The 16,616-nt window shown below is 40.4% G+C and overlaps 1 protein-coding gene across 1 annotated transcript in view; it reads left to right on the forward strand.

The window, feature by feature from the left end:
• LOC143881842 (Sodium Bile acid symporter family) overlaps window positions 1-16,579 on the forward strand; it is a 32,239-nt gene extending 15,660 nt beyond the window's left edge. Inside the window, exons 8-14 of the mRNA XM_077385139.1 lie at window positions 317-430; window positions 1,965-1,986; window positions 11,318-11,385; window positions 12,457-12,542; window positions 13,539-13,668; window positions 16,025-16,126; window positions 16,202-16,579. Of these exons, the coding sequence (XP_077241254.1) occupies window positions 317-430; window positions 1,965-1,986; window positions 11,318-11,385; window positions 12,457-12,542; window positions 13,539-13,668; window positions 16,025-16,126; window positions 16,202-16,276 (597 nt within the window). The 3' untranslated portion in view covers window positions 16,277-16,579. The remainder of the gene's footprint in view (window positions 1-316; window positions 431-1,964; window positions 1,987-11,317; window positions 11,386-12,456; window positions 12,543-13,538; window positions 13,669-16,024; window positions 16,127-16,201) is intronic.
• The last annotated feature ends 37 nt before the right edge of the window (window positions 16,580-16,616 follow it).

Raw genomic sequence — 16,616 nt, forward strand, 5'->3', positions numbered from 1 at the left:
CAAGAAATCTATCCACCTCAAATTCTATATGTTTATTGCATAAAGGCCATGTTGTTCTTATGTGAACCATTCTGATTTATGCACTTATTGTTTATATATTAAAAAAGATCTTATCATGATTCTCAACAGCCAGCTAAATCACCTGAGCACAATCATACTGGCTTAATCTCTTTTTAGTTATGCCGTATTGCTTTGCATGAGAAACCTCAATTGGAAACCCAATATGACATATTTTTGAGATACATCATGTTTAAATTTATGGAGTTCTGTACAAAATCCCTATTGCAAGGTGTGCTAAAATTGTCTTACATTTTAGGTGCCCTTTTCTCTCTCGAAGTTCGTAGCAGGAGGAGTTGGGGTATCCATCCCCACTAAGCAATTGTTTGGAAGCCTTATCATAACACTTTTGGTTCCTCTAATAGTGGGGAAGGTATTCTCAAGTGCTTTACTTTTTATGAAAGGGAGCTGGTAGATTGCCACCCTCTTATTTTGCCACCCTTCACCCATCTTTTTAGTTAGATTTTTTTATTGGTTTTAAATGAATAAATGGGTGAAATTGTACCAAAAAGAGTGGCTGACAATACATTTCCTTCTATGGAATCAGTATTTATTATTTTAAAACTAGTACTGATTTACTGCCAATCATTACATGTATCTCCCAATTCCCTACTCAGTTTTATCAGTGTTTCTCATGGGTGGAATGCTAGAGCTCTCATTTGTTATCTTGAGGTTTGGTTCTAGATATTGATGTGTAATATATTAATGAAGTTCTAAGATAACATTTAAACTTACTGAAAGTTGAAACCAAGTTGTGTTGACCGTTTAACAAAGACAAACATATTAAAGCTTAGAATTATATCAGGGATTTGCTAGCGTCCATCTCAAAAGGCATTTCGCGGATGGTCTGTTGCATCTGACAGCAGCCACCCAGGCTCTGCATCTGACAGATTTTGTCTTCATTCACGAGGTGGCTGCTGTCAGATGCAACAGACCATCCGCGAAATGCCTTTTGCAGTTTGCGATGGACGCTAGCAAATCCCATTATATTAAAGTGTGTCTGAAACATTTGTATATCATGTCATCATCCTCCACCAAACTTGATAGGATTGGATGTGACTTTGAACTTTGGGATTATTGGTAATGTATGAATTGATCCTTATGTCTTTTACCACTTCAAGGGGAACTCGACTAAAATACAATATGGTTTTGAACAACCAAGATGACTAGAAGTTAGGTGATGCTGTTTCAAAATGGTGTCTCCCGTATGCTGTACAGTCGTAAGTAGAAAATGGCTCAACTTTGATGACCATTAGAAAATACAATGGAAAGTTTTGTATGGTAAATTTTGGTGGTGATGGTGGTATGATGATGAACATAATTTCTGATAGACATGCCCTGGTTCTAATTTACCTTCAAAGCAGTGGAATAAATGACTTCCATCTTATTGGCTGTTATAATAGTTATATGGTTTGATCCTCTTTGATTACGTGGTAGGAGCTCCATGGGAGTACTCGAACTTCATTCAAATGTTTGAAAATTGAAATCTAAAGATGATTTCGCATAGAATGTCAATGTATACAATAATATAAATGTAAAAAAGTAGAAAGTTCCCTTTGTGCATGTGCATACATACAAATGCTTAATGGGAAAGTTTCATTACTAATCCAATCTCATAAAACATTTAAAAATTTTGAAGTATGAAACCATTTCATGCAATCCTTACAATTAGCATGCTATGAAAGCATCCTTTGACGAGCACACTTGCATCCATACGCAATGTCATGCATATGCATATGTGGGTTTATCTCAGCGTATCTCAGTCACCTTGGGAAATATATTTATCTTCTAACTATCAAGTTTTTATTATTGAATGTATAGGATTAATGATTCTTCTACTTTTGTTATTATTTTTATCATTATGCCTTCTATACTGGCAAGACTCATTTATGCATTTTGACTTCCAGGTTTTGAGGGACTCAATTCATGGTAAGTGCTATTGTACTTGATCTTATTTTCTTTTGACACCTAATTTATCTCTTTGTTAGTCAAAGAAACCCTTGTAGGCTAACATAAACTGAAATGTTACACTTCCTGAAGAGACATAAACCTCACACGAGCTAGGATGCTGTTTATCATAGATAGCTAACCATGCCGAGGGAATTGGCCACTCGATTGTGAAATTCTCCTTTATATGCACATACTCACATATATACAAGCAAAATGGTCTTGGGTCCAATCAAGGTCTTAAATTTCGACCGAAATCCGAAATTTCGGACCTCAGGTTTCGGTCGATTCCGAAATTTTGGGCCTGAAATTTCGGGTTTCGGTCGATTCCGAAATCGAAATTGGGATAATCCGAAACGCTACTTTATTGCTGTCGAAATTTCGAATATCAGTCGAAATTTCGAATATCAGTCGAAATTTCGTTTCCCTTAAATTTCGGTCCGAAATTGTAGGAGAGATCACGTTAAAAAATACATTTTATTAATTATTTAATATTTCCCTGAAATTTCGGGCGAAATTCCCTAAATTTTAATTTCGCCTGAAATTTCAGGCAGTATAAAATATTATGGTTTTTATTCTGTGAGATTTCGAACGAAATTCTGAAAATTTTGCCAAAATTTCAGTTTCGGTGAGTACCGAAACGCATTTCAAAACCAAAATTTAAAACCTTGGGACTGAAATTTAAAACCTTGGGTCCAATAAGGGTGGGATTTCTATTCCGGACACATTGCACATGTTTGTGCATTTCAGATTTGCACCGATAGAGGGCCCCAACATGGATTGCTTTCAATCAAAATGTTTTACTCATCAGTGAGACCGTAGCCGTCCCATACTCTCATTTTTTTTTTTTTTGAAATGGTAATATATTAAAAAGGGGAGCCGAGATGGTCCACCAAAGATACATAGAGAGAATACATAAATAACAATAAAAACAACACAGGAAAATAGACATCAAGACATCACACACTTCTCACGGAGGAAGGAAATCGAACCACTCTAGCCCCTCTTTTAGAACACCAGATCTAGCGAGGGAGTCCGCCTCCCCATTTGCTTCGCGTCTAACATGCTTACAAACCATAGATGACTCTGCAATGAGATCATGAATTTCCTCAAAGTAACTCAAAAATCTCCATGGAGGAACCACTCTCCCCGTTAACCAACCGATTACATTTGAAGAGTCTCCTTCCACAATTACCCTATCATAAGAATCAACACTTAGTCGCTTAATCCCCTGATATGCAGCCCGTACTGCCGCTTCAGACGAATTAGTCATTCCAATTGGACCTGCAAAAGCCCACGATACTCCCCCTCGGGAGTCCCTACAAAGGCCTCCAATCCCAGCTGGACCCGGATTACCCAGACAGGACCCATCAAAATTTAGTTTAATAGAACCTTCAGGGGGGGCTTCCCATTTCTGACTTCTCTTCTCTCTCCTCAAACCTTCAGAGCACACAATGCGCCACCCCTCCCAAAGATCGAAAGCTGAGACGAAAGTGAACAGAGGGTTGCTTTTTACCCAAAAAATAACTAACGCTATGATTTTATTATATAACCAATACGTTGACTTTGCCGCTCCTTCGAAAACTCTTGAGTTTCGTTCCTTCCAAATGACCCACCACAATGCTATCAAACATAACCTCTAGAGCACCTTACTTTTTTTCTTCCAGGGCACAAAATTCCAACTCGAAAATAAATCTGCTATAGACTTGGGGAAGACCCAACAAATGCCAAACCTGTCCAGAATGAAGCCCCAAATCGCCCTTGATACCTTGCAATGAATAAAGAGGTGGTCAATCGATTCCCCATCCTCCAGACAGAGCGAGCAATGGTCCACCAGGCACATACCCCTTTTTCTTAGAAAATCAATGGTCTGAATCCTCCCGTTGCACACTGCCCAACTGAAAAAAGAGACCGATGGGGGCCCAGAAACTTCCAAACAGCAGCAGAAATAGAGGATCCAAAAGCAGGCAGTAATTGATAATAAAGGATTTCACGGAAAAGAAGCCAGATGAATCCCAAATTCAGATCCGTTTGTCCACCCCACTTCTTTTTATATAGCACCCCTCAATGAGTTGAAGCAACTGAGAGATATCCGGTAATTCTCGCTCAAAAAAATTTCTTCTGAAACATGGGGACCAAACCACCTTATTTTGAATTCTCTCGAAGCAATCAGATACCTTCACTTCTTTGTCCAAGGCCACCGAGAACAACATAGGGAAAAGCACCGCCAAAGGTTCGGCGGAACACCATGAGTCCAACCAAAATTTGATATAATCTCCTATGTATACTTTAAACTGAATTCCCGCCTCAAAACTTTGCTTGAACCTCAAAATATTACGCCGAATGGTCCCTCCTTTCTTACCATACTTATCATCCGAACATCAGTTACCTTGTAAGAGACCATACTTACTCCCAATAACTTTTACCCATAACGAAGATTGTTCCACACCAAAACGCCATGACCATTTGCCCAAAAGAGCACGATTGAACTCTTTCAATCGCCGGATCCCCAGCCCTCCATTCTTTATAGGAACACAAACCTTATCCCTCTTTACTAAAGGGATTCCTCCTTTCATATTTAACCCACCCCACAAAAATCCTCTTTGAATCTTTTCAATTTTCAAAATTACACTCACCAGACAGCTAAATAATGACAGATAGTATACAGGTATGTTAGCCAACACCGCCTTGACTAACACCAATCTTCCACCCTTCGACACAAGGTTTCTTTCCAGGTTCCCAACCTTCTTTCTATTCTTTCTACAATAGGTGTCCAGAGCTCTTTTCTCGGCTTTCCAACCCCCAAAGGGAGCCCAAGATACGATGAAGGTAAAGTCTCCAACCTGCAACCCATCACATTTGCAAAATCGAGAGCTACTGATAAAGGAATATTGATAGCAAACAAGCTGGATTTCTGAAAATTTGATCTTTGACCAGTAATCAACTCATAGCATCTTAGCAAAGCCTTCAGATTTAAAATCTTCACCCTGTCAGGGGCACAGAACAAAATGGTATCGTCAGCAAATTGCAAGAGCGACACTTCGACTTTGTTACGACCAATGATAAAGCCCTCCAACAGCCCCCTACTGCTTCCTTTTACCATCAATCGATTGAGGGTTTCCGCAATAATTACAAAAAGAAAGGGAGAGAGAGGATCCCCTTGCCTTAACCCTCTGGAAGACTTAAAGAAACCTTTTGGCGACCCATTTACCAAGACAGAAAACCATGCCGATGAAATGCATTGCCTCATCCAACCTCTCCATCAGTTTCCGAAACCCATCCTCCCTAGAAGATAATCCAGACAATCCCAGTCCACTCTATCATAGGCTTTCTCCATGTCTAGCTTACATAATACTCCCCCGGATCCACTTCTTGAATATGATTCAATGACTTCATTCGCAATTAAAGAACAGTCCAGGATTTGCCTCTTACTAACAAAAGCACTCTGACTATCTGAAATTACAAATGGGAGTACAACTTTAATCCTCTCAGCTAACACCTTGGCCAACACCTTGTACAGGCATCCAACCAGGCTGATTGGACGAAAATCAGTCACCCTGGAGACCCCTTTAACCTTGGGAATTAAGGTTATAAAGGTAGCCCCTGTGCTCCTATCAAGACCCATACCTTCAAAGAACTCCTTGAAGAACCGAAGGATTTCACTTTTAACAGCCGGCCGACAAGTTTGGAAGAAAGCTAAGCAAAAACCATCCGGACCAGGAGCTTTGTCTTTGGGAATCGAGAACAAACCTTTCGCAATTTCCTCTTCCGCAAAAGGTTGTTCCAACTTCGCGCTGGCTTCCAAATTTAAGCTATTGAACTCCACTCCCTTAGGAATAGGACGCAAACTTCCTTCTGAAGCATATAACTTAGCATAAAATTCAACAATAGCCGAGGAAACCTCTTCCTTAGAATTCAGCATAATTCCATTCACTGATATAGACTCGATTCTATTCGATCTTCTTCTAGCACTAGCCATCACATGAAAGTAAGCCGTATTCTCATCTCCCTCCTTCAGCCATTTCACCCTTGATTTTTGTCTCCAAGAAATCTCTTCCTTCAACAGCAACCTTTTATGTTCCTGCTTGGCTTTTCCCAACTCTTCCCATTTGACCTCTGAGCTTAACCCACATTCCTCCAGAGCTAACAGTTCTTTTAGACGGCTTTCCAACCACAACTTCCTACCTTGATTCAGATGATTTTGTTCCTTAGACCTAGCTTTTAATTTATTCTTAACAAATCTAAGTTTTTTTCCAATCACCACATCTGCAGGACCCTCCACACTACACGAAGACCACCAATTTCCCAATCGATCCTCCATGTTTGGATATTTATGCCAAGCCATTTCGAACCTAAAGGGAGGAGGTCCCCAAGACTCTAGACGCGGATCAAGAAGGAGAGGGCAATGATCCGAGACCGAATGCACCAGAGCTCTAGAAAAACTCTCAGGGACCAGAACCATCCACTTAGCACTGACAAGGAATCTATCCAGCCGACTTCTGCTAGGGCCCCTAGACCATGTAAAAGAAGCTACCGTCAGAGAAATATCAAGTAGCTCAAATTTTGCAATGAACTCAGCAAACGCTTTTATGTTTATGGTAGATCTCCCGCAACCCAGTCTTTCTCCCACTTCTTTAACCTCATTGAAGTCCCCCCAATACACCAAGGAATGGACCAAAATTCCCTAACCTTCTCCAATTCCTCCCAGAACAGACTTTTTTTAGCTCTAAGAACCGGCCCATAAACCCCTGAAAACAACCACATCGAATTGTCCTCCTTTTTTAAAACCACCGACAGAGAGAACCTACCCCTCCATACATCCTGTTTTCTCCAGACATTTTCATTCCATGTTACTAAAATCCCACCCGAGGCTCCAGATGATCCCACAAACGAAAAGTCTCAGTCCGCTTGCACTCCCAACCCTTGCACAAAACTTCTATTTACAACCTCCATTTTTGTTTCCTGCAAGCAAATAAGATCCGGTTTTAGCTTTCGAACCAACTCCTTAACGTGAATTCGCTTCTCCTGATGATTCAGGCCATTAACATTCCATAAAAGGATTTTCATCACACACCAGATGTTGCTGACCGCTTCCCCCTCCTACCACTAGGATTTCTTCTCGTCTGATCAACAGATTCCCCATCCAATGCCACTTATCTCGCATAGTTTAAATTCATCCTTAACTTCTGTAATTCTCTATCTTTCCTTCTTGAAGACTCTTCGCCCCCTTGTGCAAAGTCTCCTTATTCATTGAATCTCTCATCTCAGCTGATTGAATTTCAGAAATAAAATCTTCCTCAGGTCCGGCATAAACCACACCCAGATCCTTACTAACCCCCAGAATATGACTGACAAAAACATCAACTTCCTCAATAAATTTGACTCCTACCGGATCAGCAGGAGAATCTTCAGCTATTTCCAAAGAAGCCCTCATGGATCTCATCCCCTTACCAAATAGATCAGAGTTTACTTCCTTTGCCAAAACTTGAGGAAATGGAAAGGTTTCCCCCTGGCAGATCTTCACCGGACTAGGATATCTTGGATATTTTTCCTTAGACCCTTTCCCGAAACCCTGCAACTTCACACCATCAGATGGACGAGGCAATCAGATCTTCGATTCTATGGGCACATTAATAAAGGAAAGCATACGAAATGTCTCTAGCTCAGAATTACCAAGACTATCCACTCTGATAACCACATCTGGCTTCCTTGTTTTCTGGTTAGCCCAAAAACCGACGCACCCCTCGATCACTAAGACCAAAGCTCCGCAACGCACACAAAAGCTAGGAACGACCAAGTGAGCCTGATCACCAACCTTCTTTATTACTTCCACAGACGAGCCACGACCCCCTTGGGATCTTCTCCCGCTGTTTCTCTTTTCTACCTCCAAAATGCTATCATCCTCTAGATCCGAATCGAAATCAAGATGCGAAGCAACTTCTGCCAGAGCAGCTCTCGAAACACCAGCCTCCGTGCTCCAACCTTCAGAAAGAATCTCTAGTCTCAGAGTTCTGTCCTCCAGTGAGGACGAAGAGCAAGAAAAAGATAAGCAATCCCCTCCTCCAACTTCCAAGAAATCCCGACTGAAACTGATAGATTCTGATCTAGCTTTCTCCGGACTTGAGTAGCAAACAGGAGAGTCTGAATCAGACCATTCTTTATTGCTACTTTCTAACCCAAGCCCATTACGACTGGACCCACAGATCCCATCTTCACATAAATGGGCCTCAGCCCAAAGGCCAGAATCCGCTACAGGTGGCAAAAAGCCCATATCCCAAGCCTCTCTAGAAGAGATATCGAGAACCAGTTCCCGATGAGAAGTCAAATCAGCCTTTTGAGAAGGACTTGGAGAGAGAGCTTCAATAATATCGAAGAAGCTGTTCACGTGACAGGTATGGCCCACCAATTCAGAACTAACATTACTCCCTCCACAGACGCTTCGCCATCTGTAACCTACAGGAGATAGACCATTTTGAATTTCAAAAATTCCGTCATGTGTCTCTGCTCTATCTTGCACCTCATGCAGCGCAGAATAGCCCATTTCTCTATCATAAGCCATCTCTTCCACCGGGACCGATTCAGTACCGGGAATCTCCTCTCCGATCAAAGTCTCCTCCTCCTCCCCCGAGAACCTTCGGACAGAATTTCTCACATCCTCCGAGAGATCCCTCACAAGATCCTCATCTCCGACTACACCCTCGCTACTAGAGCTAAGCTCTTCAAGATCCATCCTCCCTTTTTCCTCCTTCCAAGCTCGCACCCATCTGACGGCTCCATCCAGAGAAACTTGGATAGGTATCTCCTTTCCTATACTTCCTACAACAGAAATTCGCACTCGAGCAATGGAGTAACCCTGTCCAGCTTGACAAGATTGACCCATTTCCACCACTTTGCCGATTTTTTCCCCAATCCGCCGGAAATTCTCCTCACACCACGCCTGAGGTGGCACTCCTTCTATGCTCCACCAATGGATACGACCCTCGGAGCTGAACTTCTGATCCCATAATGAAAGCTCCATAAAAGGTGAATTTATTGCATTATTCCAGACATTCATAAGCTTATGTCTATCCACCCCCATCTGAGAAGAAATCAGAATCTCCAGCTCTGCAATTTTGTACACAATAACTTCACAGTTAATACCCTTCCTACTTCTCAACCACCGTTCCATACCCTTTAAGTCCCCTAGCCACCTAGGAGTAACTCTACCCCAAATCCCTAACTCAGCATTACTAATAGACTGTAAGGGAACCACTTCCAGATTGAAACTCACTCCCTCAGAAGTTTGAGGCTCAAAAGGTTGATCTCTCAATATTAGGGTGTCCTCTGCCAGGATTTCCTCCACCTTATTGACCTCCTTCTGACGGCCTCCTTCCTGGGCAACCCTACTCTGGTAAGGTGGAAAATTATAATCCAGATTTGACCATATTTTCTTACACTCCCAACAAAACTTCCTTTTTTGGAAATTCCTAAACCCACATCTACAGCACCTCCAATCTCCCAAACCGCCCTCCGAACGACGCCTGGATATCCTAGCAACTCGTTTGGACCACTTGTTCTCCACGATAGCCCAAGAATTTTTAGGAAGACAACTATTGACATAATCTCCTCCTAAGGGAATCCTATTAGGGCCGGTCGCCACACCAGAAGAGTCCCATCCGAGAGCTCTAGACCTTCCGGGCAAAAACTCTGACACCCCTCCCTCAACCATCCTTCTTATTTCAAGAAGATATCCACCCACACCCAATCCAGAAAAATGTGCAGGCCACTCCTTTGTGAAAACCCACCAGAATCCGGCACCGAAACCAGTGAAGACTCAGAGACAGAGATCGAATCCGAAGAAAATAGCGAAGAAACTGAAGATGAGCTCGATGAACCTAATGTTTACGAAGTAGAGGACTCTGCAACAGAGACTTCAGGAACCGATTCTGAATGGGAAGAAATAATGGCTGAACTGGGAGAAACACCCAGAGAAGAGGAGCCAAACACCACCACCTCAAGAGGGCCTCTCCGGCCGCGAAACCCCACTCCGCTATCGTCCAACTCAGAGATCCTTCAAGCAAGTTACGACCCACCTGAAAATCACCGAAGAGATCCGCTTCCATCTTCCGGGGAGGATAGTATCCCGTGAACCCCGACGACCATCTTCATCTAAAGAAACTGACTAAATTGCCCTTAAGTCAACAAAAACTCACTACTAACATGTTAAAAACAACCATCATGCCCTAGAACAATATGTATCCCCATACTCTCATTAATGCCCAATAATTCTCAGCTGTTGATATTCAATGACTCTGGTCGGACATGTGTCGTCTCATAATTTATAAGATTTTTAGGTCATGGACCATCTTTAGTGTGCCCCATCTAGTAGTGTAGGCCCCACTCCCCAAACATGTGCTGCATGAACTACAGTGTATCCACCTGGTCCAATCGAACCTTGGGCCATGTCTAGGGCTGGCAACGGGGCGGGGCGGGGCCGGATGTTGCATTCCCCATCCCCGTCACCTCCTTGGGGAAAATTCCCCGTCCCCGCTTCAGGGATTGCTGGGAATCCCCGTTCCCACCCCGCGAGGGAAATCTAATCCCCATCCCCGCCCCATACCCGCCGGGGAAAAAAAATCCCCATACAATTCCCACCCAATGAAATAAGAAATGTGAGAACTACTTACATATAGAATATAAGACAAACTTAAATCATAAGCATATTTTTGTGGAAAATGATATTTGCACAACCTCAGTTGTCTTTTCTTCATTAATTTGCTCGTGAAAGCCTTTGGGAAATGAAATGATCATTTGATAGAACTTCAAATTTTAAATAAGTTATTTTTTATGATGCAAGGTACTAGTAATGAATCGGGGCGGGGCCAAGGTCCTCCCCGTCCCTGCACCGGGGAATTTTTTAAATCCCCATCCCCGCGCTAGATTGGGGAATCCCCGCCCCGAACGGGGCGGATCCCCGTCTTTCCGGGTTAAATTGCCAGCCCGCCCATGTCGTGTTACAATTTAAAATGTTGAATAAAACACTATTATCAATGTGACGGATTAAATAACATTTTCTCTGTGTGTGTGTGTGTGTGTGTGTGTATTAATGTTTGTGTCATGTAAAAAGCTGAATAAAGCACTATTATCAATGTTACAAATTAAACAACATTTTCTTAGATAGCCTACTAATTGTTTGCCATGAATTATTTATCTTATAAGGTTAAAAGACTTGGTAATGTATTTTATCTTATAAGGTTAAAAGACTTGGTAATTTCGTTTAAATGTTCTTAGACTTTCTGTGCATTCTATTGCATAACATGGCCACGTGTTTTAGGTGTGGCAGAGTATGTTGACCAGAATCGCCGACTTTTCTCAATGATTAGTGCCATCCTCCTTAGTCTGGTATGACATAAATCGTTACCTTTTCTTTATCTCATTTTGAAATTGTACAGTATTTTTTTTTTTGGGGGGTGGGGCACTAAATTCTGTAATCTATATGTGATAAGTAGCTGTTTATGTTTGCATTGAAGTGACAATGGAACAATGGAAAACGATTTGAGGATGCATAGAGAGGGCACCAAGAGAGGGGGTGGGGTGTCATTTCTCTTATTCTACCAAAGTAATGATGCTTTTTTTCTTATTAACTATCAATTACTTCAGGAATACATTAATAAATTTGTGATAGTAAAATTGATTCATGTATTATGCGAGCATTACTTTCTAGCTTCTTCTACTGCCTGTATGTGGAAGATATGATGAGACTTGGATGCTCCATTAGGTAGGATGAGACATAGGACTAGAGGGCTTGTAATTCTAATCAGCAGGGTGAGGGCTTGATGTTTGTGTGAGTTTCCGATTTATAGTTTTGCATTTGTGGGACATTTTGTCCCCTTCGTTGTAATTCAGTTACAGCTATAAATAAAACTGTAATCTTTCATTAAAAAAAAACCTTAACCTGCATTAACCCATCCTCCCTAACCTACTATAACCATATCTTTCTATCACTTCCAATGATCCTTTTTTATTCGCTTCTGCTTCATGTCCACTTCCCATGATCCTTTTTTATTCGCTTCATGTTCACACATTTCCTATTCAGTTTTCTCATTGCTTCGTTAATGCTTTCTGCTTCCCTCATTTCTCCTTTTTAGACTCCTCACCCCCATTCCGCTTCCCAAAATGCTTTTTGCATTCGCTTCCCACATTGCAACCAAGGTGTTCATCTAAACTCACCCTCAGGCTCTATGATAAAATATTTGAGAACGCCTTAATGGTGTGAAATCTAGGGCTCGGTGTTTAGGTTGCCTGATTATTGCAGTTTGCCTTGGGCCCGGTTAATCTATCACATATGATGCTCATTTCTGCAGAATAATTTGGGTTCTGACTATATGCACATTATTACTGTGGCTTACACTGAAAATTTGTTTCTAATGGTTTACGAATTCTTTTCATTTGATGCTTCTTATTGTATTTCAGGTGCCATGGATACAAGTGAGCAGATCCAGGCCACTGCTTTTAATGGTTAAGCCATCAGTATTTCTTGTAGCTATTGGATTGGGGACGTATGTTTTTTCAATTTCATTACCTAAGCTTTATTTTGAAAAGGTTTCATTTGCCTGATGTTGCATGATATCACTAGCGGTTGTTTTTTATAATGGTTCTTATGATTGCTAATTTGGGGTAAGAGGCATGGCCAACATTCATAGAAAACAAAATCTCTTATGGATTAAAGCATTAATTCTCTGGTTTAAGTGCATTTTTGTGATTTCTCATAGGATGGTGATTGATTATAAGTGGCTGCATGTAATGCATTCCAGAACAGGAACTGAAAAATATGCATGCTAAATTGCAAACAATTCGATAGCTGAGTTGTTGGAAACAGGGGACATTAAAGATTATGTTTCGAAGCATCAAATAGTTTAGTGACAACAAATAAAATTATTTAGGAATTGGAAAACCCTAGAGTACATCTGGATACCCTCTCACTTCTGCTAGTTATATGCTTCGCAACTTAGATGTGGTTCTGTGTCAGTGTGGGACACAACTGCCCCGGAAATCCCAACAAGAGCTGACACCCCTGTACATTTTATATATTAATATTGACAGATACTATATGACTTAAACCGTAGAACAATATGGATGAGTAAAAACTCTTTTAAAACTACACACACACACATTTTGCAAATGGCATCACTATATTTAAAACTTATCTGATTGGCTGTTGATTAGCCTTTTGGGAATTGTAAGAGCCTTTTACATCTCTGTTAGTGTTTGACTGCTTTGTTGCCATCATCACTTTATTAAACACTAAACAGCCAGCTTTTTGGGAATTGTAACACTCTTCAAAATTGCTGCGTTGGACACATGTTAACTTCATGTTTTCTTTCCTTCAATTTCTTATTCGATTTAATTTTGCTCTGAACTTGACAGACATGCAATTATTCATGCACCCTCTACCGGTGAATTTTCTTCAACACAATTTTGGGTACTCAGAAATATATTGATTCGTCTGTGATAGAATCTCATGGACTGATCTATCAGCATTTCACACTTTGCAGGTTCCTGCATCTCGTTTTATTAGCAGCAAATGCTCTTGCAGTACAAAGCCTGTCAGCTGTCTCTGGTAGTCAAAAAATGGTTTTTACAAAGAAAGAGAATGCACGTGCTCTCATAATTGTTGCCAGCCAGGTCAGTACGTACATGTCTTTTAAGTTTCCAATACGTGCCCGGTAACAATGATTATGGGAAAGCATTAGGATGAATGATTTGGGGCAACTTTGGATTCCCGAAAGAAAGTAATTTCACAGCTCCGTGGGGAATTCCCCTATGCTCTGTTTGGTTGCTGGGTTTTTTTTGTCCCAGGATTTATGTGGGTAAAGGTTTAGTGGTCACATCAGCTTTTTCTTGCTGACATCAGCAAAATCTTGTCTTGAAAAGGGTGTTCTCTCTTTCTCTCTCTACCCTCTCTCTCCACTCATCATAATATCTTTCTCTAATTAATTAATGCTTGTCCCCTCTTTTGTCTCCTACCTTTACCCACATAAATCCCAGGAAAAAAAAAAACCCGGCATCCAAACAGAGCACTAGTTCTTTCAGGTCGAGTCCCAAATAGGGAGGTAAAACTAGACCTCACCTTTTGATAATGTTGGAAGCCCTCTTTGCCAAACGCTTCCGTAGCCCTTCATAATTGCTATGAATGTGATTGGGGTCAGCACACTTGCTTTCTGTGAAAAAAAAGCGCCAGTCTTGTCCTGCATAAGTGCATTGTGTGTGTGCGTCCGGGCCTTGCGTTGCGACTTTTTTTGTTATTTGAGACATGTATATTCTTTTGATCCGATCTCATAGCAACTTAATAAGTGAAAACACTAAAAATAATGAAATTAAAGAAATAAAGTGTTATATGATGCATTAATATGTTTGTGGTAAACTATGCGGAAAAATATGTTTGAAAATAAAATCTTAATGAACTAACATATTCTCTGAAATGCAAGGGATCTAGACAAGTTATTATAATCTTGACCCTTGAAGAAATTCTAGTAACAATTTGTAAGCATGGATAAATAAATGTTCGCAAACCTAACAATTAAGATTTAAGCATGGATAAATAAAATATAAATCAATAACGGTTGAAGATCAAATCTTCGCAAACCTAACAATTTGTAATTGCGACATTTGTTGGCTGGCTTGTTGAAAACATATTGAGAAGTGCTTGTGGATGTTAGTCTTGGAGAATGCTTTCATTTTTTTCCCTTGGATTTTTCTTTATGGAAAAAGAATGAACCGTCCTACTTTTTTTTTTGGGTTGGATGTGGTCTCAATGGTGCACTAAATGGCTAATGGGAAAGACATGTTTTCAAATTCATTTTTTTAATGGGGATTAATGCATAGGTAGCTAGGTAGATTTCTAGAAGTAGGTAACGAGCCTTAGCTAGAAGTTGGGAGTTATGGATTTGAGAAAAAAGTAAATGATTTTTTGGTGTTTTGAGAAAATGTGACTACTGGAAGGAGAATTGTTTTTGAATTCATTGTGGGTAGGTAATATTTATTTTAATTTCCCCTATTTTTGAGTTTTTCTTAAATAAATGTTCTAAAAGTAGATGCCATCTTTTTTGTTAACAATGAAAAAAATACAAACAAAATGGGATTCTTGGTTTTGGTAACATGACTGTGTAAGAAGGGGATGTTCTCTCATGCAAATGTCAGCCGCAAAATGTCTTTCCGCGAAATTTCCTAGCAAATCCCACAGATAAGATATGGGATTTACATATATAGATATGGGACGTATATAATTACATATGAAGACACGGGGAAGAGGGAGAAGAGACTTGTCGAGAGATGTCCAGCGAGATGCTCTACGTCTGGGAGGGAAATTTAGGAAATGTCATGGGCTTGACTGTAAAAGTTTAGAGAGAATGGTGGGCACAGTGTACATGTCAGCTTGATATATAATATATAATATATGTAGAAGAAATGCAATTTTGTAGCATAGGTAAATTTAGGTGGCTACGAGTAAAACTAAGTGCATGCATAGAAATAGATTTGGGAGTTAATAATGTAATGGGTGTGACCTAGTTTACATGTTGAGAAGTGTGATTGATGTTATTTGTGAGTGTTGTGTATGAACTGTATGTACATGTAGTGGTGTGTTATATAGCATCTGTGGGTAAATTAACTAAACTTGCATGATTGAATGCAAAATTATATGAATTGGATATTTCTAGAAGGTCCATGTAAGAAGAAAAATATATAAATAAAGTTTGGGAAAAATATATTCATAGGAACCATTCCATGCTAGTTTAAAGTCATTCCAGACCTGGACTATGATTGGAGGTTTGAGGCGCTACCAAATATTTCACAGTTGTGTCGAGAATGAAACCTCAATGCATGATGAAACCTGTGGATAGCAACCTGAGCTTCATGCTCAGAGGCTCCCAAAAAAGTTGTCACATCCCAAAAGTGTTAATGAGGATCAACTCCTATTCAGTTCTATTTCAAAACCAGACAAGTGATTACTGAGGCTTTACAATTTTGCACTGTCTCGTAGAAAACTCTGCCTGTAATGGTAGCAGTAGTGGAGCAGCTCGGTGGGGCACTTGGAGAATCTGGACTATTGATTCTTCCTTGCGTTGCAGCACACATTAACCAGGTTATGTTTTGCATACCTGATTTTCTTCATTCTCTGCTCTCAAATTGTAACACTCTTTCGTTTTTTTGGGTGCAGATTATCATGGACTCTTTTCTAGTTAACTTCTGGCTTCGAAAGGATAAGTTATCCAATCATTCCAAAGAAGCATGATGTGGGAACCTTTGTTATATGAATACGGGTGCGGGTATTGGATACTACAAGGATCTGCTACGATTATCCTCACGTTCCAAAATCTTTTTATACTATTATGGCTAGGATCTGACATGTGAATGGGATATGGGTAAGCGTCCTTTATGAAAATGTTGAATAGTTTAAAACAATGGGCCTTGAATTTTGAAAAGGTAGATTGGGTTATAGCCCTTTTGGCTGCCACTTTTTAACTTTTCATCATATATTATGTAAAATTTGTAAGTGCAAGAAAGCTTGAAAAATACGAGACATATAGTTGCACAATTCGCACATTTGGATGCTGTCCTCACCTCAGAATCTC

This window comes from Tasmannia lanceolata, unplaced genomic scaffold, assembly GCF_043159265.1.
Source record: "Tasmannia lanceolata isolate RefF3 unplaced genomic scaffold, GAP_Taslan_0.1 ptg000007l, whole genome shotgun sequence".
Taxonomy (NCBI): Eukaryota; Viridiplantae; Streptophyta; class Magnoliopsida; order Canellales; family Winteraceae; genus Tasmannia; species Tasmannia lanceolata.